The sequence below is a fragment of the Thalia democratica genome, chromosome 2 (genome assembly GCF_965202585.1).
Source record: "Thalia democratica chromosome 2, ktThaDemo2.hap1.1, whole genome shotgun sequence".
Lineage (NCBI taxonomy): Eukaryota > Metazoa > Chordata > Thaliacea > Salpida > Salpidae > Thalia > Thalia democratica.
In genome coordinates this window covers 29144060-29170807 of record NC_139166.1, presented here as the reverse complement: position 1 = coordinate 29170807, position 26748 = coordinate 29144060, and the positions used below count along the sequence as shown (strand labels likewise).

General features: G+C 25.5%; 1 protein-coding gene across 1 annotated transcript; it reads left to right on the top strand.

Moving 5' to 3' along the window:
* The first annotated feature begins 6738 nt into the window (after positions 1-6738).
* On the top strand, positions 6739-25334 carry LOC145830273 (RNA cytidine acetyltransferase-like). The gene is made up of 23 exons (XM_082938222.1): positions 6739-6962; positions 9278-9449; positions 10584-10706; positions 14764-14825; positions 15159-15342; positions 15810-15927; positions 16653-16807; positions 17184-17288; positions 17465-17622; positions 17997-18060; positions 18507-18679; positions 18999-19080; positions 19270-19386; positions 19691-19828; positions 21536-21753; positions 22096-22241; positions 22453-22577; positions 22886-23035; positions 23219-23296; positions 23583-23741; positions 23876-23916; positions 24560-24613; positions 25139-25334. Exons 1-23 carry the CDS (start codon positions 6760-6762, stop codon positions 25254-25256), a joined length of 2943 nt encoding a protein of 980 aa, XP_082794348.1. The 5' UTR covers positions 6739-6759; the 3' UTR covers positions 25257-25334.
* Positions 25335-26748: the final 1414 nt, after the last annotated feature.

Below are 26748 nucleotides of genomic sequence, written 5' to 3'. Positions count from 1 at the left end.
TGATCTCAACGCTTGCCGAGTATTTGTCTTTTTACTCCTTGGCCGACTTGCTTCTCTTGTAGGTCACTGTTTTTTGGTATTATTTTTTCGCAGCGGGTCTGGTGGTGTATTCACACTCGATTACGACTTTCGCCTCGACAGTTTTGATAACCATAGTGTTTAAGCTTTTACAAACTAAAAAAAAATATTGTAATTAATATAATTTCATTGATTTAGTTTTAAACTTCACTTAACACAACAGTCTGTATTCAGTTGGTAAAAGGTAAAATAAACTAAAACCTACTAAAAATTATTTAAGAAATACTTCCATTAGTTTTAACGTATTGAAAAACACTTGTTAAGTGTTAAACTGTATTTATTAGAATACTCATGCTCGCTTTAGCATCAACTACTATTATACCATAGCAATAAATAAAAATGCAACCAAAATTTGAGGTAAAAGATTATTTTAGTTTTCGTAGAAAAATTACTGCGATTTATTTAACATTTTATAGCTGCAGTAAATAATTAAATTAAAGTAACTGAATCTGTATTTAATGCTTTAGCTAGCTGTAAAAAGTAGAAATGTATCAAGCCTGAAATAATAATTGCAGTTTATTTAAAAAAATAATAATAATATCCTGGACAAAACATTAAAAGGTATCCGTGGTGTGCCACTCCATAACCGTAAGGTTCTTCGTGCACCAGGTTTAGGACCAAATATTTCGAGCGTTTTTTTTTATTGTTCAATAAGTTATAATTTTAGTTTTAATACTTTAGTAGGTAAATATTGTTGAATAGATGTAAGAGATGTTTCGTAAATTTTTAAATTAAATCTAATTGTTTAAATTATAAGTATTAAAAAAGATTGTTATCAGTAAATAAACAGCTTTAATCATTAAAAAAAAACAAAAAACAACTATAAAACGAAGTAGCAAAAAGTTTTTTTTTGACTGTGTAAACTAGAAAAATAGTTATTTATTTAAACATATAGTTGTTACATTATAAAATTAAATAAAGGCTAAAAATTTTAAAAAAATACCAAATAAAATTGAAATAAAATATAAAAATATCACCAGTGTGGTTTTAGTTCAAGGTTTCCCAAACTCATTGACGATATTCCTCCTTTTTTGTCGTAAAAAAATAAAAACTATCCATACTGATTGTATGTATTTTTAGTTGAATATTTGAAAAGTTATAACATTTTTTACAGCAATTCTTTTGTAAACTTTATTACTTTTATTGTAAAAATATAATACATAATTTTGATGAACATGTTTTTTTAAAAACATTTTAAAAGCTTTTGAAATTAATCAAAAAAAAAAGACTCTTCTGTAGTAAATATCAATATTAGAACACATCAAACAACAGTCGAAACAAGTTTAGTATTGCTGTATTTTTTATCTGAAAAGATTACGATACTAAGATACTTTTATGAAAAGTTTTAATTTTCAAATAACCGATAAACCGCTTTTTATAGAAAACTATTTTTAAGTACTATTATTTATTTGTTTTAGTTTATTTTTGTAATTGTGCTTACAATTTTTACTTATTGATAAACAAATTTTTACTTTATTGTTTACTTTTGTTTTTTTTCTTATCTGATACTTACTTTATTTCATATAATAAAAATCGATTATTAAGTTTAGACTTTGATAACATAAAAACAAAATAAAATTTACTGAGCAACTTGAAGTAGCCCCTTTCTCACTTATTTAATTTTCATGTTAAAACTATCCAAAAAGATAGCCATATCACTTACTTTTTTAAACGGAAAAATGTAAATAAGAATAGACAATTTTTTAACATGGATTTTTTTTGCTAATTACTGAAACAAATATTTTACTAAAGTTTTATACCTGTGTAAAGTGGTTGAATTAAAAACTTTAAGGGTTTGAAAATCATTGTTTGTTTAGCGTAGAATAGTTTTTTTTAAAGTACTACCACTTTCATTCTAGTTTCTCTGATATTTTTATATACACACAAGCATGTCTAACTTTTATACAGCCTAATTAGCCAAATAACTTTTAAGCATTTATAAGCAAGCTGTTTTGATCTTGCTCTTACTCAATCTTTTTTGTAGAACGAATTAAAACCTTTTTGTCGTTTATAAAAAAAATTTAAAAAAGTACTTAAGACACATCTAAAAAAGTACACTTTTAATTTTTTTATTTAAAACTGTAGAAAAAGCTATATGCAAACAAAAATTAGTTTCAGCCCAATTTTAAACACTATTTTGCAGTAATATACATTCGTTCTGAATAACTTATTAGGAATAACTTTTGGAAATATAATGATTTAGTAAAGTGTTATGCTTATGTGGTGTGTTTGTTTTATTCTGATATTAAAACTTAAATCAAAGAAAAGATGGTTTCAAACAAACATTTGTAAAGTATTTAGAATTAATTTATTACCTATCCCTGATGTTTATAGTTCAGCTAATTATGAATATTCTCCGTTTACGATCGGCAGGTCGGGTAATAGTGTTAGACATTGTTTTTTACCTTGTAAACAGCTTTTGCGAAACAAATGTATAGAAGTATTACATAACAAATACTTTGTAACGTGCTTTATAATTTGCACTACTTTGTCAGTAGTTCTTAATGAATGATCATTTTGCTAAAACTTTACTTATAAAGAATTTATAGTACTACTTTAACGAGCTACTTTGCCTGTAAAGACTTTTTGTAACAAGTTCAGCTTGCAAATTATTTATTCAATTACATTTGGCCCGTTTTTTACACTTAAATATGTTTACCGAAACCAATGAACGATAATACTCTTTAAAATCTAAGATTTAGAATAAAAGATTGAGTTTAATAACTAACTGAAAAATAAATCTTACCGCTAAAACTTGATATCAAATTATTGGTTTCTAAAGTTTTAAAAACTTGGTATTGTTTATTACTATTAATTGTTTTTGGCATAAAATATTTTTAAGCACAAACTTTACTACTATTTTTAAATTTTAAAAGCAGGTAGTTTTCATATATCACAATTTTATTTTTTTGTAAATGTTTTTTGCAATTGTTAATTTTTTGTTTGTTTTTAGTTGTTCTGAAACTTTAGTTGTGAATGATGAACTTTGAAATACGAAACTAGATTCAAAATCAAACCAAAAAGTTATTAAAAATTTCTATTTTTGAGGCTGAAAAGACTTCAAATGAATTTTAATAAAATTATATAGTTTTGTATGTGCTTAAATCATAGATAAAGTTGTTTTCATAATTTTTAAATAATTGTATACAGTAAAAAAAAAAAACTTAAAAATGATTATAGACTAGTATTGTCTAATCTTAGAAAACAGTATGTCTCATAAGTTTAGTGAACATCTAATGCAGAAGCATATGCATACAACATTCCTTTTGATTATTAAAATGAAGAATGAACATGAGGTTCAGAGGAAAAATATTTTTCAAGGATCTGACTCACCCAGTGCAGTTTTTTTTTTGACTTAAAGAATGGCAATCTTGTGATTACTTTAAGATACCTTATATAAATTCATATCAGTTTTTTCACTGGACAAAATCAGACTGGCAAAATTAGATATACTTTTAAGATTAAGTTCAGATAGTCATGAACATTTCAAAACATAAGTTAAAACAATAACAACAAATGTGTACTAGAATCTACAATAAACAATGTCTTCAAAATTTGAACTGTTTCTAAAAATATTTTTTTTGTGTTAGAGCACTTTATCTTATTTTGACCTGTCTAATTTTTTCAAGTGAAAAAACAACTATAAATGAACTCAGATAAAACTATCTGAAAATTATCAACTGATAAAAATTATTTCAAAAAAAAATTGCCTTGATTATTGTTTTCAAACCTTTTTTCATTTTTGGAACTTTAGCAAGAACTTTTGTAAAAAACAACAGGAAGCTTGCTTAGTTATGTGAAAAATAAGTCTATAGATACCATAGTGTAATTTCAAAGTTACATCTCACTTAATCTAAAGCTAGTTTATGAGAAATTCCCAAGCTAGTTAGCTTTGTTTTGAAGTTTTTGAGTTATAGACTAGTTTTGTTTCAACTTCTCTTAAAGTTCAGTTTTGCCACACACTCGGATAAACTCAGGATATTTTGAAAATCTTGAAAATCTCAGGATAACTCAGAATATTTTAATTTTATTTTAAACTCAGTATGACTTAAGGCAGTTTTAATTTTTTATAAAAATCTTAGGGCATACTTTTTTCTAGATCTAAAATAATATTTTGTTACTTTATATATCCAATTTTGTTCAAGAACTTCATTTTTATTGATTTTGAAATTCTTATCGGAATTTTTTCTTGCTTTGCAGCTAGCTCTACACTATTCTTAGAAATAACATTGTAGTTTAGTTTTTGGTCTAAAATTATTATTTATCATGATTTGAGTTGAGTTATGTTAAACAAAAATAGTTGAGAGATTTTTAAGATACTTTGTAATTTTAGTTACTTTTTAGATTTTAAAAAAAATTTATTGCTTAATTCGTCCCTAATTCATAAATAAAGTTGTTAGTAATAACTTATAAATTTTTGTTTTCAATAAAAAAGAATCTAAAAAATAGGTATAGACTAGTGTTGTCTAATCTTAGATAATTGTATTTCTCATAAGTTTAATGAACATCTAGTGCAAAAGTATACACATTATACCTTCCTATAAATTATAAAGAAGAAAAATAAACATGGGGTATAAAGAGTTTGTACGAGAGGCAAACAATTTTTTTAAGATTTGAAAAAAACTCTGGGTGACTCAGGGCAGTTTTTTTACTCAAAAAGTGGCAACCCTGTTGTTAGTTTTCAAAGCCATAAAGGGTTTCACAGTTTTAGAAAAGCTAACTTTGACTAGCATTTGAGTTTAAAAGCTTAAAATGTATATCATAACATTTATGAATTTAATTTCCAATACTTATTAGTTTTTTTTTCTGAAATATAAAACTATCAATTTTTTTTTGAAATATAGTAGTTTAGTAAAAAGTTTTTAATATAAAATTTGGAGAGACTATTTATGTTAAAATTTATAGTATTTTAAAAAACGGCTATAGATTTTAATCTTGCAACTCTCAATTCAGAGAGTTACCAAAGCAGTCATTAGGACCCCATACACTACTAGGCCACACTTGAAATATTATAATATGCCTCTTGAAATTTTTAAGCAGTTTACTTCAAAATTTTATGTAATTTTCTTTTCAATATCTAGAACTATTTTTCCGACTAAATAAAAATAGAAAATGGAAACGTAAGACCAAAAGCAAAATAGTTTATTTATTGTATTTTAACATAGTTGCCACTGGTTAAGTCAAAAAACTGTCCTGGGTGATCTTAAACTATCCTGAGTCATCCTGACTTTTTTCAAACCCTTAATTTTTTTATTTTATTTTAAAAAATTAATATAAATCTGGTTCATCAACAAAATTGTTAATAAACTAACAAAGTATTAAAACTAAATTAACTAAATCTCATTCAAAGTCTAGAATAAATCTGGTCTGAAATTTTCAGAAATCTTAAAACTATCCAGAGTTTATTTTATAAAAAAAAAACTAACATGGTCTAAGTTTTTTAAATTCATAATTCTTGATTTATCTTAAGTCATCCTGAGATTTTCAAAGTTTCTAAATATTGTGAGTTATCCTGAAAGTGTGGAAACCCTGTTTTAATTGTAAAAAATAGTTAAAAAAAATCCTTTGGAATTTTAAAAGTTATGTAATGGTTAGACTGAGAAACTCCAAACAGAGGAGATACATTATTAATGAAACTTATTTACCCGCCCACTTTAGCCTTAAATAGGGTTACAGAGTTAGTGCACACTAAGGCTAGTTTAAAAACTTTTGAAAAAATTAGACTGATTCAAACTAATTTTTGATGTTTTTCTAAAATTTTATGATTGTTTATTTATCCTTGAGTATATTTTCCTAAAAACTGTATAAAGATCTTTTCTCAGATTTTTATATTTTTAGTTATTTAAGCTAGGTAACAGTATATTTTTAGCTTTACTATTGAAAGGCTTATAACAGTCAAAAAAAGTTAGCATCAACTTAGGGTAGATTGAAACTCTAGCTAGTTTTTATTCACTCAGACTGGAGTTTTTGCTTAAAAGAAAGGCAACCTAAAATGTTATTTGGTTTAAGCTTATTTACCAGCTAAAATATTTTTTGCTGTAGTTTCAACTCTTTTGACATATTTATCTCTAGGTAATTTAATTTTAGTATGTAACGAGACAATTTAATTAAATATTCTTTAAACTTTTTTACAAAATTAAACTTTATTATTAAGATCAAATGTATTTTATGGTTACATGACAATTTAAATTTGGACAACTCAAATTTAGACAATTCATATTATTAAAAAAATAATCAATATACTATATCTCAAACAATAATATAAATTAAAATAAATATGCATATAATATCTTATTGAAATCTACAAATAATTTTTTCTATTTTGCAAAATCTTAAATATTTTTGAAGTTGTTTTAAAATTACTAAAATTTACTATGTTTTTTACTTTATTTAAGCCATATCTCAAAAAATATTAAATTTTTTGCAATAAGAAAAAATGTCTAGTAGATATTTAGAGGTCCTACATATATATTTTTTATATTTGTCAAATATACATTACTTTTTTAATTGTGGCCCTTTCATTTTTTTTAAAAATAATTTGATTAATCATGCACCGTGTTTTATACTTCAAGTTTTAAATCTATGTTTTACGTACAATTTTCAATATTCTTTATTAACTTCAAACTTTTTAAGATTTTTTTTGTAGGAATACATATTTTTAAACTAATAAAAAAGGCAAAAATGGATCGCAAAAAGATTGACAATAGAATTAAGATTTTGTTAGACAATGGGGTTCAAACTAGGCAGAGATCTATGTTCTTTATAGTTGGTAACACATGCAGAAATCAAGTACCTATTCTTCATAACATGCTCACAAGAGGTGCTCATTGCAATATTAAAGATAATCCACTCTGGTGCTACAAAAATAAGCAAGGATTTAGTTCGTAAGTATTTAAGATATTTTAAATATAAATAGTTTTTAAATCAAACTTAGGCAAAACTTTTTAATAAGTTAAATTTTAGTTTTTTATAAGTTTTTATACATTGTATTGAAAAACTTTATATATTTAAATGTAAGTTTTTATTTTTTTTGTCACTTCAACTTTATTAATCACATTCACTTTGAAATGTTATTCAAACTTGAATTTACATTACTAGCAGTAAAACTTAATTACTTGTTTACAAAACTAAATGATAATTTATTAATAATTTAAATAATCTGCATACAAAATATTATGGATAAAGGCCAGTAGTTTTTTTAGTAAGGGGGCAATATTGTTATTTTTAGAAATCATTCATTTTGTACATGAAATTAATTCCGCATTAATTTTCATTGCCAAAAAGTTGCATTATCCTTTAAGAGACCTTTATTTAGTCTTTATCTGTAGATTTGTTCTGAAGTTTTACATAAGTCAGGGTTGCCACTTACCTGGAAAATCCTAGAATTTGACAATTTTTTCAAAAAAACCTGGAGAAACCTGGAATTTGAGAAATTTTGAAAAAAAACTAGAAAATTCTGGAATTTTAAACAATATTTGCATGTTAAGTAGTAAAGTTCCAATTTGACACAAAAAATTTATCATATAGTTAAATTTTTTTGTCATCATCAATTTTTTTTTAACTATAAAACACATTTAAAATAGATTTACAGTATCCTTTCAATGTTGTTATACTATTTAACACATTTTTTTACTTCAAACTTAATTTTAAATTAAAAATAGATCCAAAAACGTGTACTTTTAAAAACCTGGAGAAAATTTATCAAAAACCAGTGGCAACCCTGATAAGTTGATTAGACTAGACATAGTTACTAATTTTTTTAGATAGTTTAGAGTTTTTTAAAAGCTTTTGCAATATTTAGGCTAAGTTTAATAAAGTAAGACAATGGTTTACTGCATAGAAAAAGTATATTAAGGGCATAGTGGGTTTTTTTTTTACAAAAGTTAACATTGGCTCTTATATGAAAGCTTGAAGTATATACTACAAGTCAGTTTTTCAAGAATAATTTTTTGTTTAAATAGCTTAATATAGAATAGTTAAAATACAAATGTATGGACCTCAAATTTTTCAGAGTCAATTTTCTTGTAAGTAAAATTCACTAAAATTCTATCTCTTCCTTCATTTTTTGAGCTATAGACCTCAAATTTTCAGGAAACATTTCTTTTTTAATTTGAAAGACTTTTAATGCAGGTTTTTTATAAGTATTATTAAATAAAAATTTTAGAAAAAAACAATAGGTGATCTAGTTTTTAATTTTTTTCTTTTATAATATTAAATTTTTTTTGTATTAAATCAATTAAAATATTAATAATGGACTTGGTATAAAAATTTGAAGTAAATTGATAAAAAAATAAAGGAGATATATTTTTAGTTAAATAGTCTTTTTAAGGTCACTGATTTGATCGCTTATATTTTGAAAGTTACTTTTAGTTTTGTTATGCGGTTAAAGGTGTCTGATGTCTCAGCTTAAACTCCACAAAATAAGATCAACTTGTAAAAATCACGGCAGACCCCAATTAAAAGTTTACTTTTTTTGAAGTTATAATTTGCTCTTATTTGAAAACTTTGAGTCCATACTATAAAATACAAGAACAAAAAAATCATTTAACTTTCAAGATGTAACAAGTTTAAAATAAAAACTAATGTAACCTTATGGAATCAAAAAAAGGCCCATTTTCTCAGAATAAAGTTCACTAAAAGTTTATCTACTTCTTTATTTTTAAAGCTATTGACCTCAAATTTTTCGGAAGTGATCCTAGCATTATAATAAATAATAGTATTGTAATGACAAAAAAAATTAAAAAATAAATTTTATCACAAAAAAAAAACAAAAAGAAAACAAAATCAATATACATATATATATATATATATATATATATATATATATATAATATATTCAAAGTTTGAAAAACTCCTACAACAGGATTGTTTAGTTTTAAATTAAAATTACACTGATAAATTTCGCAGAAGATTGTTGAAAAATTATAGGATAAGAAAGATTTTTGATGAAATAGTCTTTTTTACCTTTTGACTTCCCCTTCAGTAAGGGTCATATAGATTTTTCTGACTTTGTCCCCTTATATCTCAAAAGCTAATTTTCATTATAATAATCGGTTAAAAGCAACTGTTAGCTAAGTAGAAGATCTTAGAAATTAGACTAACATGTAAAAAATGCCTTACTCTCTATGCCCTTATGCCTTAGTTTTTTCTACCTAAAATATATATTTTTATAATTTTATTAATAAACTAAACTTAACAGTCACCGTGATCGCAAAAAGAAAAAAACCCAGCAAAGGATCAATAGAGGAACATTAAATATTGAAGAGGCTGACCCTTTTGAAATATTTATTGCAGCTACCAATGTCAGATACTGCAAATATCATGAAACTCACAAAGTACTTGGTCAGACGTATAGCATGTTAATTCTGCAGGTTATTAAAGAAGCATGTATAGACTTTTTTTATTTAAGAAAATAAAGGAATTCATCTACAAAAACAATTATTTTACCACTTTTTTTAATAGTATTAACATTTTGATATTTAACTTTTTATTATTAAGTATACTAAAAGCACAAAAATTGCTGAAAATTATTAAAACATAGTAGTTTACTTAAAGTCAAAGTTTTCCGATATAAAATTATCAAATTTGTTTTCATTATCTAAATTTTTAGTTTCAAAGTCTGTTTATCACATAAAACTATAAGTTTGTAGTTGTTTAATTTCCAACACATAGCATTGTCTTAAATTGTTAGATAAAAAACGTAATTGTGGTATCACAAATTTTCAATGATAAAACACTACTAAAATCATGTTTTGTAAATTTATATTTGGTTATGTTATAAAAATAGGGCTGTGCAAATTTTGTAAACCTTATAAAATTGAATAAACATCAATTTTTAACAATTAGTTATTGTTTACAACTAGAGAGTACACATGGAGGTCCTATTTTTTACTTTGAATAAACATTGTGTTTAAAACAAAACAAAAAGTTTTAACTTCAAGTCAGTTTTTATATTAATAAATTTTAATTAATTTTTGAGATATAGTCATCTTATAAAAGTTTTAAGATACAAACATATACAACACAGTCTTTCCAATAAAAATTGTTTTAAAATGTAAGTTGAAACTTTAAAATCATTAAAAATGTTTTTTTTTTGTGCTAGGCTGCCTTAAAATTTTACGATATTTTTCTGGCATTATAAAAAAAATAAGTCAAAACAATTAAGAAGAAATAAATTTAAAATTATATGCCCAAGTTTATTCTTTGTTTTTGAAAAAAAATAAAAAAAAATTTTTAGTTAATAAAAAATATTCTGAAAAAGTTTAAAAATGGGTACTCAAAAATTAAAGAACGACATAGAACTTTAGATTTTTTGTTTTTAGTTTGTGCTTTCCATAAGGAACCTACAAAACTTTCAAAGTTCGATTGCTTTTGTTTACGTTGAGTTTGAAAAAGTTTTGTTCTCTAAGTCCTAAATATTGTTTTAAATTTTTAATTGTAATTAAAATCTCATAAGTAGTTGTAAGTCTTAATTAACTTTCATGTAACTAATCACATTACTACAGGATTTTGAAGGTATTACCCCAAATCTGATGGCGAAAACGATGGAAACAGTAGAAGGGTCTGGTATAATTATTTTTCTTCTTAGGTCAATGGACTCTTTGAGACAGATTCACTCAATGGCTATGGTTAGTTGCCTTACTTATGTAAATATTAATTTAATTTTAAATAATATAGATAAAAATATATTTAGTTTGCATACAGTTTACATTTAATTATGAAAATGATTAGAATGGTTTTTCCAAAAGAGTGTTCTTTTTATGTTCTTGGTGATTTTAATATGCCAAATATAGATTGGAGGATTCCTAGCACAGATTTCAATAAACCCCATGAGTGTTTTCTTAATTTTTGTACAGACAATTTTTTAACCCAAGTAATTGAAAATCCAACCCATAAGAATGGTAACATTCTCGATCTCATAATTTGCAATCATTTTGGTCTAGATAGAATCATATCACACTCAACTAATTTTCCATTAACAAACACTTGTGATCATAACTTGCTTTCACTAACAATTAAAATTGAAAACAAAATAATACCTATTGCTAGAGAAGTCTCATATGACTATAAAAAAGCAGATTTTGAAAGCATCAATGATTTCCTGTCAAAAATTAATTGGACCTCTTTATTTAAAAATTCAGAAAATCTCCAGCATTTCTACGATCAATTCATTAGCTCAATCCAAATCTCAATCAATCCGTTTTGTTCCAATTTAATCTAAAAATAACAAAAGTAAAAAATATCCATCTCATATTAAAAAGTTATTAAAAGAAAAAGCGAATCTATATAAAAAAAGTAAGACAAATAAATCACTTTTGATAAAATACAAAAACAAGTCTAAAGAATATCAATTAGCTGTTAAAAAATACAACTTTGAATATGAAAACAAATTCTGCAAAAACCCAAGTTTAAAAAAGTTTTATAGCTACGTGAAATCTAAACTTAAGTTAAATAATTCCATACATCTCTTATATGATAATGATAAAAACAAAACAGTAACCTCAGAGTCTGAAATAGCAACACTTTTTAACATAAATTTTCAAAAAGTTTTTAAAAAAGACGAGAGTTACCAGTCTTTTAAGCTACCCCAAAAGAATTGTAGTAAGATGCAAAATTTTTTCATAACCTATGAAGACATTATAAGTTCAATTAACCACTTAAAAGATAAAATCATAAGAACGCCAGAAAACATTCCACCCTGTTATATCAAGCATGTTATCCAACCAATAATTTTTCCACTTTCATTAATATTTAATTGCTCTCTAGAACTATCTGATGTTCCTAAACAATGGAAAACATCTTTTATTATTCCTGTGCACAAGAAAGGTAATATACACGATGCATTAAATTACAGACCAATATCTCTAACAAGTGGCTTTTCAAGAATTTATGAACATATTGTATCTGTAAAAATTCTCAATCACCTCTTTGATAACAAATTATTAACTAACAAACAGTTTGGTTTTGTTCCAAACCGCTCATCAACCATTCAACTGTTAACATGCTTACATTCTTGGTTAGTTCCTTATCTCAAAAATGAATTTACTAAAGTAGTTTATACGGATATTCAAAAAGCCTTTGATTCAGTATCACACAAAAGATTATTAAAAATTTTAAATCAGTATGGGCTACATGAGAGCTTAATTGATTGGTTTGATAACTTTTTAAATAATAGATCACAAAGAGTACTCATCAATAATACGCTTTCTGACTCTTTAACAATCTACAGTGGAGTACCACAAGGTGGTGTAGTTGGTCCCCTTCTCTTTTTAATTTATATTAATGATATTTGTTCAAACATTGATATTAAAAGTGAGTTAAGCTTATTTGCAGATGATGCCAAAATCTTTAGTCAGTCAAATACTTCATTACAACTATCTTTATGTAATATTTACATATGGTTAAAAACAAGAAAACTAAACTTAAATCCTAGCAAATGTAAAATTCTAACCATTAACAAAAAAGAATCTTCTCCAACTTACCTCTTAATCAATAACATCAAGTTACCAGAAATTAAAGTTTTTAAAGATTTAGGAATTTATATTTCCAAAGATTTGAAATGGAATGAACATGTCAACTATTTATATAAGATTGCAAAAACTACATGTTATCAAATATTAAAAAGTTTTAAAACTAATTCTGCTTCAATTCTGACAAAACTATTTAAAACATACGTTCGCCCTAAACTTGAGTTTAATACCCAAATTTGGTCACCCCATTTAAAAAAGGATATTAACAAAATTGAATCTGTGCAAAGGAGTTTTACCCGTCATATTTGTAGTCGTTGCAACATATCTTACACGTCATATAATGATAGAATGATTAAATTTGGCTTCAAATCACTGGAATATAGAAGATGGGAATTTGATTTATTAACTCTTTACAAAATTATCAATGGCAAATATAAAAGTTTTTTTAACCAGTTTTTTAGTTACTGCCAAAATAAATATCAACTAAGAGGAAATAATTTGAAAATAAAATGTAAACATGATTTTCAAAACAGTCAGTGGCAAGGCGCATTTTTTCACAGAGCAAAAGCTATGTGGAACAGACTACCTCAGGATATAGTATCTTGTGAGAGGGTAGAACAATTTCGTTTAAAGCTAAAAAGATTTGATTTAAATACGATAAATACCAGTAAAATTCACTAATTTTCCACTGTAAACAAAAGAAAAAATATTCGTTTCCCTACGCCTCCCCCCTACAAACTATTAGTTTACTTATATATTTTGTAGTTATGAATTTTGTTTTATAAGCCATGATTTTAAACAAACTTCTTTACTGTGTGTACTAAGTAATATATAAATTTGAATTTTTTGAATTGAATTTTCAATTTAGTTCATTTGTTTATCATATTGTGTTTAACTTTGTGTTTTCATTTAAATTATGTTTGTATACATTTATAGTTACTTCCTAGATAAACACTATACATAATTATACATGCTTTTTTCTGCTTTTTTTCTAATGTGTGTTAACATTTTATAGACTCCGTAGATCTGTTCTTAAATTTATTTGAGAGCAGTGAAACGCCGTTAGTCGGAATAAAGTTTTAGCACAAGAACATCTGTGATATATATATATATATATAATTTATCTTAAAGTTTTGAATATAAGTTTATTTTCTTTTTCTCTTTTTGTGTGTCCTGTTTAAGTGGCTCAGGTTTTGATGCCTGAGTCCAACATTGCACAATAAACAATATAATAATAATAATAATAAATACGTAAGGCGTTGAAAATACTTTAAACAATCACTAATAATAATTATAATCTTTGTTTGAATATTTTCTATCTTGAATCAAAATATGCTGTTAAAACAATTATAAAACTTTAGACAACAGTACAAAAGTTTACAAGTCTTCTACTTTTTTGTTAGTTTGTAAACAACATTTATTTATTTATTTATTTATTTATTAATAATTATTAATTTATTTATTACAAATATTAATGATGAGAAACTATGAAATTTGTTATGAATCAAAAACATAATCCTCACAGTTTTTTTTGTCAACAATATGTTCACTTTATTTTAGTATTTTCTTTACTTATTTTATTAGTATAAAAACAGAGTTTAATAAAAGATTTTTTTTTTATAATGTATATATATTTTTTTATAGTTTTTGTGTATTTATATTCTTAAAAATGGTATGTTAATAAAAAAGTGGTAGTATCTTATAATATTTAAAGCATTTATAAAGTAATACTCTTCACATAAAAGTTGTAATCTTAATTAGTTTTTTTATATCATAGTTCTCACTTTTGTGAATGCATTGAAAAAAAGACTATATGCATTGAAATTTTAACTTTAAGTAAAACCCATGTTTACAGTTTAAATGTCTTTAGTAAAAAATATAGCTTAGAGTTTTTATTTAAACTGATTTCTTAAAAAGTAAGAAGTCTATGGAACACATTGACAAGCCTTGGTATAAATATTAAGAATATATATACAAAATAAACTTTATTTAGCAAAACTGTTAAATAATAAGCAATTGTTTTTAGAATTTAGTAACCCTTGGTAGTTTTTGAAATTATAATTTTTTTCAGATTAATGTTTAAGAAAACAACCATGTGTTACACGACACGTGTGAAAATCATTATCTAAAAATTGATGTGTAGACAAATTATGTTTTTTAGTTTTATATTTTAAAATGACTTAGTAGTAATGTTAAGTTATTATTTTTATCACAGGATTGCCACAGCCGTTACAAAACAGAGTCTCATCAAACTGTTGAAGGAAGATTTAATAAAAGGTTTGCTTTACATATTTTATTGTTTTTCAAATATTTTAACTTTAATGGTATTGAATTAAAACTCAGTATTTTAAAGATATAAAGTAAATTTAAGTATCAGTTCATACAAATACTCTCAAATTTTTGTAATAAAATATTAATGTTCTAATTTATGAAAATCTAAATTTAAGTCATGTACCATTTCTAATCTGTAGAAATAAAACTAAATAAGTATAGTATACTTTTTACTTTAACAAAAGTTTCTATAACAACTTTTGTTTATTGCCATTAAAAAATCTTTTGTCAATCAGCAACACAAGCTAGGTAACAAATTATGAAAAAATACGTTGAAAGGTTGGTGGAGTCGCTGAAAACATGTGCGAACTGCATCGTGCTCAACGACGACATGGAAGTTCTTCCCGTGTGCGACAAGTTGAACGGGTTGAAAGCGCTGCCACCCAGAACCGCCGCGCAGTGCATGAGCGAGTCTGACAAGAAGCTGGCCGAGCTGAAGGAAACAGCTCACACTGGAACTGATGTTAGTGGTTCGCATCCAGTTAGACTTATTGACGTTGTACCTATACGATGATTAGTATTTTTCTTAACTATTTATTGTAGGTTGAAAATAAATTTTATTTAAATTAAATTAGTTGAGCTAAATTAACTATTGTTTTCTATATTTTTCTTCAATATTTTTATAGATACTAATTGAAAAGTTATTTAAGAACTATTTGCAGTTTTATTTTATTCCACATTGACTTTTACAGGGTTGCCACTCGGTCAGGAAAAGTCAGGAAAAATTTAAAAAAATGACAAATGAAAAAAAAATTAACTAGAATGTTTTTTTTACTTTTTTAACTGTACAATAATTTCCATTTGCTCTTAATTTTATATGTTTTACGTGATTAAAAAAAGTTTTAATCATAAAATTCTACTTCTAGTCCTTATCATTTTTTATTTTATAGTAATAAAAAGTAGTTTAATTTAAAAATAAAAATATTACAGGTCATTTTAAAAGCGATAATAGATTGTTGCAAGACCCATGACCAGGCCAATGCATTAATGAAGTTCTTGGATGTTATCCAGGAAAAAAGTTGGAATCACACCCTTTCAATGACTGCAGGTTATTTTCTAAACTCTGTGATTAACTGTTTTGCAAATAGTGCTTATAGTTTTCCTTTAATAACTTATTTTACACGGTAGTAGGCATTGTTTTTTCGGATCAAAGTTTTTTCACTGATAGGGGGTGGTCACTAAACCTGGAATCCTGGAAAAACGTGAAAAAACCTTGAGTTTGATAATTAAGGCTAAAAAACTTGGAACTTGAGAAGTTTTGAAGGTAACCAGAAAAAAACTTGAAATTTTGAACAAAAAAACTTAAATTTTAAACAATTTTTACGTGTAAGTCGTAAAGTTTTGATTTGACACGAAAAATCTATCATATAGATAATTTTTTTTATCATCAATAATTTTTTTATTAAAACGCACATTTAAAGTAGCTTTACATTCCCTTTTGATGTTGTTATACTATTTAACACAGTTTTTTGCCTTAAAATTAATTTTAAACTAGAAATAGACCAAAAAACGTGTACTTTCAATTACCTGGAAGAAACTTCTCAAAAACCAGTGGCTAGCTTGTATATAACAATTAAACGTTTTAGACAATATTTATCGTCTATGAATATTCGTTATTAGTATAATATTTTTATAATCTTAGCATTAATGCTTCCAAAAATTTTATATTTTGTTTCTATAATTCATTTAGACTCAGTAACTTTTTAAACTTGGTGTTATTAATAACGTATATAATATTTCCTTAAGTTTTGCATGCACTTGAAATATTTTCAGCTCGCGGTAGAGGAAAGTCGGCAGCTTTGGGACTGGCAATAGCTGCGGCAGTCGCATACGGGTATCCAAATATACTTGTGACGTCACCACATCCCGACAACCTTGCCACACTATTCAAGTTTGTCGTCAAGGGGTTCGAATCACTTAATTACGTTGTTAGTTTTTATTGTTATATTGTTAAATCTAAGCAGTAATTTAGATAGTATGTTTGTTTGATTTTGAATTTTTAAGAAGTTATATTTTCAATGTATTGCTTAGTTTAGTGTTAATTGTTTTAACCATGATTTTATTGTGATACGTGCAATACTTGCTACAATGTTGTGAAATGTTTTAAAAATGAATAAATCTTATAAATTCAATACAAAAATATTTTATAAAACCCTTAAATTTATTAAGCTATAAATTTTATAAAAGTGAGTATATTAGAAGTTCAGAATTTTTATACAGTTAATTACTGTTTCTCTAAATATGTTTAGATAGAACTAATATTTAGCACTTCTAAAGACTAATACTTAGTTTTTAATAATTTAGGCACAACAAGACTTCGATTTAATTCAATCAACGAATCCAGAATTTAACAAAGCGATTATCAGAATAGATGTTAAGAAAGAACGATACCAAACTCAATCTATAAGGGTTTATAAATGTTCATATAATATTTATACGTAATTATATATCAAATTAAAATTTTAGATACAAGTAAGGTTAAAATATAGCTTATCTTAAAAAAAAACAGTGTCTGGCATAAACTTTAAAAGAGAAAAAGCTACAATATTTAATTGGAATTTAAAAACTTTAACCTATTAACATAGTACATTCACCCTGACACTGACGCGTCAGTTCTCAGCAATTGTGACTTGCTGGTTATTGATGAGGCCGCCGCCATACCACTTCCATTGGTACAAAAGTTGGTGGGAAGTAGAGAGAAGGCTTGCAATTATCTTATTTTTATGTCGTCAACTGTAAATGGGTTGGTTCATTATTATTTCAGTTAGACTAAAATAATGAATTAGTTATTATTCTGAACAATTCTTTTTCTTTAGTTTTTATAAACCTTACAGAAATCTCGCGTTACGCAACTTTCGAAACCATTTAGAAACTTTAAAATATTTAAAATGTCAACCCTATAAGTTGTTAATTAGATGTATTTTTCATCAATATCAGTTTCAAGAAAATTTAACTGACTTTAACTTTTGTTTTAAGTTTTATATATTTCATGCTATTTAGTTTTTCCTAGAAACTTCTTACCATTTTACTCAAATACTTGTTTTTAGTATTTTAGCATGATTTGTTTTTAGATTATACTTTTTTAGTAATTAAGTTATATATATTTTTTTAATATAGGTATGAAGGTACAGGTAGGGCTCTTTCTTTGAAACTGATAGCAGATCTGAAAAAGAAAAGTGATGTTAGTTTATATTACTTATGCATTTACATATAATTTTTCTTTTTACTTAAATTTTTTGTGATCTTTCTAAAAAGAATGTAAGCATAAACTTATTGTTATGTTTTGAAAATTCAAAGATTAAGAATAAGATAATTGGAGAGCTAAATTGTTTAGTAATAAAAAAATTGAAGTCTACTTAAATCTGAAGAGCTATTGTTTAAATTTAAACATTATAAATGTTGTGCGTTTTATTGAAAACTGTAAAGTATTTATTATGAAGTTGTAATTATAAATAAGTTAGATTATGTATTTGTAACATTTTAATTTCTAATATAGTTACTTTTTTGAAAAAGTTAATGATGCATGTATCATTCCTGAAATCGTTGAACTATTTACCTTTAACGTTATAATAAAGCATAGTAGCTAGAACCTTTTTCTTTTTTGGTATTAATAAGAAAACCTTTCAGTCACCAAACGGCAGAAAATTGACGGAGATCAAACTGGAAGAATCAGTAAGGTACGCGCCAGGCGACCCAATTGAGGCGTGGCTGAACGACCTGCTTTGCCTCGATTGTGAAATTCCTCAGTATGATTCGGGCATGCCTATGCCGAGTGATTGTGAGCTTATGGAAATTAACAGGTGACTAGAACGCAGTTGCAAGGTTATAGTATTTGCAATTGTTTAAGTTGTTTTTTCTCATTTAGGCAATAATCTAATGCTAAGTAATTTATTAAAATTAAAAATATTTTGAGTTAAGCCGTTACGATAAGCTTAAAATCTAAGTAGTGAAAAACTAAGACTATTTAAAAAATAAATGTATGAAGCAGATTATCAATCATAAATTTACAGAAGCTAATATTTATATGTTTCTAAAGTTGTAATATAAAAGTATTAACTTTTATTAGTATATTAAGTTCCAAATTTTATGAATAAATGTTACAAAATTAACTTTTGACAGAGACACATTATTCTGCAAACGTGCTGTAAGCGAAAAGTTTCTGAAGAATATCATGTCTATATTTGTAACTTCTCACTACAAAGTTTGTATATTGTATTTTAAACCAGCTTTTCAAACTATTTCTTACACTTTTAATTTTTTCAAATGTACAATAAAACTTTAATATTAGAAAAAAATATCAGTAAAAGTTAAAAAACTAACTTTTCAATACTAAGATACTTTTATGTCTATTTTCTGTTAAAATCTTCAAGTTTTTTTTTAACTTATGCAGAATTCACCCGATGATTTGCAATTGTTAGCTGATGCTCCTGCCCATAAGTTGTTTTGTCTCGTTCCTAAAGTATCTGATGACGAAAAGAATCTTCCTGAAGTTTTCGTTGCGATACAGGTCTGTATTTCTATAAGTTAAAAATACTAGTCGAAATAAGTTAATAAAGTGGATAACATTATCATATATTTTTTACATTTTTATTTTAGATTGAAAACTATATTAAGTAAAAATATTCCTGATTGAAACAGTTAAGCAATTTTTTTGCCTCATTAGAAGCAAAATATTTTTTTTACAAATAAAAAAGTTAGCAATAATATTTTTAAGTTAATATAAACTATTTTTTAGCCAAAACTGTTTTCAAAAAGCTTTAATATGATCTATCAACTAAAAAAACTGAAATATTTAATTGTTGCATTTATAGGTTTGTATAGAGGGAAAGTTGTCGAAAAAGTCGATAGAGCTTCAAAAGAATTCTTTCGGTGATCAGATACCTTGGAAGATGTCGCAGCAATACCAACATTTGTGCCCAGATTTCCCACAACTAACTGGAGCAAGAATTGTTAGTTTAAATTTTTTTACCAGTAAAAAAAATTTTACCATTTAAATAAAATTGTTACTTATTTGGTGTTAAAAAATTATTTCTGTCGGTGTCTAAATTTTTGATTAAGTTATAAACCTCCCAAATAGTATTTTAACAGCTTTTTTTCGGTGCATAACTTACTAAAAATATATAACAGAATACATTTCATTTTCTTTAAATTTAAGTACTTTCAAGTAGGACTCGTCAGAAATAGTTTCCTACTGAATTGGAATGAATACAAATTGAAATAAAATTATACTGCAGTTTAAAGTTTTAAGATATAAAATGACGTAATAATCAAATGTTAAAAATTAAATAAGTGCTAATGCTAAACAAATTTGGTATACTAATAAAACTCGGTAGAATTAAAACAATCTAAATAAAGAAGCGATAAAAATTTCAAATTAAAACTATGCTTAAAAATAAAGTTTAACAAGAAACTAATTACTTTAAAATTACTAATATGAGGATTTAAAAAGTCTAGTTTGGTAAACGAACTTTTTCTGCTTACATAAACTGGGCCTTAAAGATTGAATACATAAGGCTTCAAGAATATGCATATTATGTAAACAGAAAAAGTTCGTTTTCCAAACTAGACTTTTTAAATCCTTATATTAGTAATTTAAAGTAATTAGTTTCTTGTTAAACTTTATTTTTAAGCATAGTTTTAATTTAAAATTTTTATCGGTTCTTTATTTAGATTGTTTTAATTCTACCGAGTTTTATTAGTATACCAAATTTGTTTAGCATTAGCACTTATTTAATTTTTAACATTTGATTATTACGTCATTTTATATCTTAAAACTTTAAACTGCAGTATAATTTTATTTCAATTTGTATTCATTCCAATTCAGTAGGAAACTATTTCTGATGAGTCCTACTTGAAAGTACTTAAATTTAAAGAAAATGAAATGTATTCTGTTATATATTTTTAAAAAGTATTTAAAACAACTCAAACTAGTTCTGTTTTTTATTTTTATTTTTTATAACTATTAGTTTTATGACTGGTTGAGGTTTGTACAAGGGTAATTCTGTATGACTATATTTAGAAATTATTACCAAGTTTAATGGTTAAGGGTATTGCGTGTAAAATATGCTCAAAGTTTTATTCATGTAAAAAGGCTACCCTAAAAAGTGACGTTCTGTGAAAATTTTCCACCTAAGTTATTTTGTTGTTCTTATTATAGTAAAATTAAATTAAAACATATTGCTGCTCAAATAGTTTTAACCAAAAAAGTAATAATTAAGTTTTATTAGTAAAGTGCTAAAATGTGGTTATTAAATAGTATTAAATAAACTTTTTTTTTCCTAAATTATTTACTCTATGAAAAAAGTACTTCAAAACATGTTTGTTATATAAAATGAATTAACTGTTAAAAAATAGTTTACTTAAAATGTACCACGCCATAAGCATTTTGCTAACATTTAAAAATTCATCGTTGACAAAGTAATATAAATTGTAGTTAACAAATTAGTATAACAATTTATACTTACTAGTTACAAAATTTTGTCAAAGTTAAGAATATGTTCAAATTTTATGAATATAGCTTCATAGATCTCAGCGCTAATATTTTTTTTGACTTATCAAAATATTTTGATATTAAAAACACTAATGTTTTACCACAAAAACCGACCCAACCCTAAAAACATGCAAAAGTCTGAAACAAAGTTTAACCCATACTGCAGGTTCGCATCGCCACCCACCCGGACTACCAGGGAATGAAGTACGGGAAGCACGCGGTCGAGATGCTGGTCAAGTACTTCAGGGGAGAGCTGGTCAGCATTGATGAAGAAGAAGACGATGACGAAGACATGACCGGAATCATGTTCAAAGATTTGACGGGAAAACCTCCGCAGCTGGACTGGGTCGGCACCTCATTCGGCCTCACCGAGCGACTCATGAAGTATTTATTGTTTATTTAACTTAACAGTGATTTTATGATGTTTTGAATTAACGTTTCTTGAATGAATAGAAGTTTATACTAATTTTGAAAAGTTATGCATACAGCATATAGGTTGAACTAGAAGTTTTTGCGTTTTCTAAGTTTTTCACTTTTTAATGATTAATAGAATATTTTGTTTTTTTCAAAAATTTTATTAATTAGACTAGTTTTATGACTTATTTGTAATAACCAGTGTAAAATGTAGTTGCTCTTTGTTTAAAATAAATAAAAGATTTAAAAAATTTATAGTGTTCGTTTTTTATTAGAACCAAGTGTACCTTAATTTTTCCATCTTTTTACCAGGTTCTGGCAGTACAACGGTTTCTCGCCAGTGTACGTTTGCAGGGATAAGAACCAGGTGACTGGAGAGCACTCTTGCATGTTGGTTAACATATTGAAGGAAGAACTCACTCACAATGGCGTGCCGTTGCAACAACTGCTTTTTAATGGTTTGTATTTTCATTTTAGTTTTAAAAATAACTTTAAACAGGTTTTTTGTGTATTTTACCTAAAAATAATTTTTAGGTGATAAAATTCCAATGATGGTTAAAAGTATATTTTTTATATGATTTTTAAAAAAGCTGTAAGTAATTTTTAGAAATAATTGGTATCGAATATGTATATTTTAAAACATGCAGACATTTATTTCATTTTTTATAGATTTCTCCCGCCGTTTTGTGAAAAGTTTAAAGTTACAAAACTTCGCTCAATTTAGTTCATCTACGGGATTGCAGATACTTGCAAATAAAAAAGATGAAAAGAACCAAAAAATTATCACTGCACAGGTGTGTCTATAGTTTTATTTTCTTAAAACTTTATTAGTAAATATTATGGTTTTTTGAAATTTACTTGTACGTAAATAAAATTATTATGTTGTAATAAGTAAAGTATTTTTTTGAAGAAAAAAAGTTATAATGAGGCTAAAAGTGTTTTGATAGTTATAAATTTACTTTACTTAAAGTAGTTTAGATAATTCAAAGTTTTTAATTAAGCCTTTTCAAAAATTAATTTTATTAGTTTATTAGTTTGTTTATTAGAATAAAAGTACTATTAGATTACTACGATAGATAAATAAAATATGACTGCAACACAGGAAATAGACTTGGACGAGTTGCAAGTGTTGTCAAGGTACGGGCGCGATGACTTACCAGGTGGTTACAAACAGATGGATTACGCCCTTACAACCTTGGCTGAATATTTCTTCATGAACAAGTTGCCTGTGCATCTGTCATCTTTCCAAAAGGTATGCATTTTTTATTTAATTTATTCAAAACTTTTCGAGGTTTAATAAACTTATGTATTTAATCGTGTAAATTAGATTACAGCATAAATTATTAAGTGTTAAGTATTATAAAATGATAAAGTAATTAATGATTACAATTAATGTTTTATTAAATTGTTATATGACTTTTGTTTTTTCAAACAGTTAATTCTTCTTGGAATGGGTCTACAGAACAAATCAGTCGAGATGCTTGCCAAAGAATATAATGATACTGTTCAATCCGTTAGTTAACATCGGAAATTTTAATATCTTGCTGCTTTCAAAGTTTGAGTATTATAATTCATTTTGGTTTTTAATATTATCAAATTTAGCAAGTTAATTTACTTTATTTACAAATTTACTATGTTTAAGTTTTTTACTTATGTATAATTTTTACTTCGGAAAATAATAAGTAAACTTATAAATATTATTACTTCTATGAAATAACTTATACAATCTCTATAATACATAGTAAATAGAATGAATATTTCTGATGTCAGTTTTAATAAGAGTTTTCGAATTTTACTAGGTATTAACGCAGTTAAGGAGGTTGGTTAAAAAAATAGCCAAGTACATGACAACGGTCATTGACGAAAATGTGGCAATGGAACTTGGGTTACCTGTTGAAAGAGAAGATAATGATGTTGACAAAAAAGCAGGCATTGAAAGTTTTAAAGAGGAACTTAAGGTTATCATTATTTCTGTTTAATTTTATTAAAATTTACAGGTTACAGTACAATTTTTTTTCATTAAGTCTTAAAGATCTTAATTTAAAACGCTATATTTGTTTTAATTGGTCAATATTTTAGTATTTTTTTCTAGAAAAAAGAGAAATTGGATATGGATATGCTCAACGTAAATGGGTATGTTTAGTTATTTTTGTATAATTTTTGTTAGGGTTACCACTCATTAATGCAAAAAAGTATAATTCACCAAAAAAATTAGTCCGAGTTGGTATTAACCAACCTTGGTCGGTCTGAGTTATTGAAAATCTAAAAAACCGCCTCATGTGAATTTTTCATATATAAATTTTCTAACTAGCAGCTAGTTTTATAAACTAGTTTTCATGAAAAATATTGCCAATTAAGAAAACAATTTCTACGATTAACTAATGTACCATTTAAAATTGGAAGCACCGATTAGTTTTTGTGTCTTATAGTGCTTACTGCTGAGCAAACTGGTATAATACAATACTTTTTACCTTATTTTTTACTTTTTAGTAAATAAGTTTTTAAAAGTTTTAAGCATACATTAATGAAACTACGCATGAAGTAGTATTATTAAGATAAAAAACTGACTTATTAATAGTTTGACAATAATTATATGTAAGATAAGATATAATCAATATTAAACAGTAACTTTTAAACTATGCATGTCAGAACTAAGTCTCATTTTCAGCAAATGAAGTTTTGTTCCAGGATAGAATGTTAATCGATTTACTAACAATTAAACAATTAATTTAATATAAACTTAATAATAACTTCTTATTTATTGTAAATTTTACAGTGACGGTGAAGATTCAGTTGAAAAAGATTTAATTGGAAAAATCGAAAGTGTTCCGTTAGTTGTTTGTGTTTGAATTTGAGTTATGTCGCTTCATATGGATTATTTTTGTTAAGGTATCAATAAAAATTTAGTATTGTCAAGTTTTACCATTTACAGGGTTTGAAAAACCTGGAATTTGACAATTTAGGTAAAAAAAAAACTAGGTATTTGAAAATAAAGAAAAAAATTAGAATTTTGAACAGTATTTTTTTAATGTATGAAAATGACTTGATACGAAAAATCAATCATATACCAAAAAAATTATCATTTAAAATTATCATTAAGTATTTTTTTACCAAAAAAAAGTTTAAAATAGCTTTACAGTATCTTTTTAATGTTTTTATACTGCTTAAGACAGTTTATTACCTTAATTTTTTTTTTGCTAAAATGGATCACATAACTTGTTCTATAAAAAATCTGGAAGAAATTTTCAAAAGTTCTTTAGCAACCCCTTATTTACCTTACTACTTAAATATGTACTCAATGTGTAAGTCTGTATAAAAAAAGAGGATTTAGTTTTAAATTTTATCATATTATTAGAATAAAGAGATCTCTTAACGACAATGAAACAAACGGTGAAATAAAAAAGAAGAAGTTTTCTAAAAAGAAGAAGAACAAAAAGAATAAAAAAATTGTTACAGCAACTAATGTTGAATAAGTGTATTTTGAAATTAGATAATATGTTTAGTATCTAAAACGAATATGAAGTTATCCTTTTATAAAGTATAAACTTATTTTTTTTTCTTTAGAACTAATACTCCATAGTAAAAGTTTTTAGTCAATTATTATCGTATATTAAATCGATTAGAGTTTTTTTAGTGAAATTGCTAGTAAAATTTATGAAATAAAAAAATATCGATGAACAAATTGATTTCTCTTTTGAATTTATTTAATTTAATTGAAGAGCTAAAAATTTGACTTAGTTTATTCTTATTTATAAACTATAAATAATTCAATGCGGTTGTTTGAATGTCTGCTTTTATAGTTTTTATGTTGTTTTCTATAGTTTCAAGATAAACAGGCTTATGAGTTGTTAAAAAATAGTACTTTAAAAAATATCTATAGCATTTTACTTATAAAGCTTTTAAACTGAGAAACGTTGTGAAAATTGTACAAAAACATAAAACAAAACAGAATTTAATAGAATTACTTTCTTATAAAAGCAAAATGATTTAAAATTATGATCACCATACAAACAAAGTTTTCATTGATTAAAAATTGTACAACTAAACCAGAACTTTTATTAGTAAAGATCAAGTTATACCTGCTTGTTATTAAAAGCATTTGAATATTTTGTTACTACGAATAATGAATTTGTTTTAGATAAAGTAAATATTCATAAATTATTAATGTAAGTGTACATTATTGTTGTATTAATGTATCATAATAACTAATATAGATTAAGATCACAATCTTTATCAGCGCTTGCTTAGATTTAAAAAAATCAACTTATATTCGGGGAGCATAGCGGTAAGGTACAAAAAAAAACTAAAATTTTTTATTTTTTTTTTGTTTAAGTTTTTGTATCAAAGTTTAATATTAATTTTATTTACACAAAGGAAACGTCGTTTCACCCAAATGGGATATTCAGGACTTATTCAAATAGAATATGTATATATTCTTCACATATACGTATCAAAGTTTAAGTGTTAATTTTAATGAAAATGTTAAAATTGAGAAATTATATTAACTTCATAATGTTATATGTTCAGTTTTGTAACTAATAAAGTTAATTAATAATGGCTAAATGAAAGTGCTGAGTAGGATTATTTGTCCTCGTAAGCTTTTGTTTTAGTATAATTTATGGTTATTCTACTAGAGTTGTTAAAAACTTAGCAACTTATTAGCGTGGTTCTGTAGCTGATAGATTAATAATACAATTACTTCTGTTTTAATATTTTTATATAAGGTCGTATCGCTAACAACTCCTAAGACTCAATATAAAGCTGTAAACCAGGGTTTCCCAAAGTGGGCCAAGTTGCCCCCTAAGGGGCCATGACAGATACTCAGGGAGCCACGAGCAGCAAAGGGGGAAGAGGGGGGGCCATGAGCAGTAAAGGAGCCACAGGGGGGGGGGCATAACTTGAAACTTACACTAGATATTCTTGAGTTGCAGATGAAGAGCATAAAAAAGTCTTATGTGTATTTTA

What these genes read in the sequence shown, in the direction of transcription:
- LOC145830273 (XM_082938222.1), top strand. Translation starts at nt 6,760, where the DNA reads ATGGATCGCAAAAAGATTGACAATAGAATTAAGATTTTGTTAGACAAT. An exon ending in ACCAAACTCAATCTATAAGG is followed by an intron (nt 17,289 to 17,464) that starts GTTTATAAATGT and finishes CTATTAACATAG; the next exon opens with TACATTCACCCTGACACTGA. An exon ending in GATATGCTCAACGTAAATGG is followed by an intron (nt 23,917 to 24,559) that starts GTATGTTTAGTT and finishes TAAATTTTACAG; the next exon opens with TGACGGTGAAGATTCAGTTG.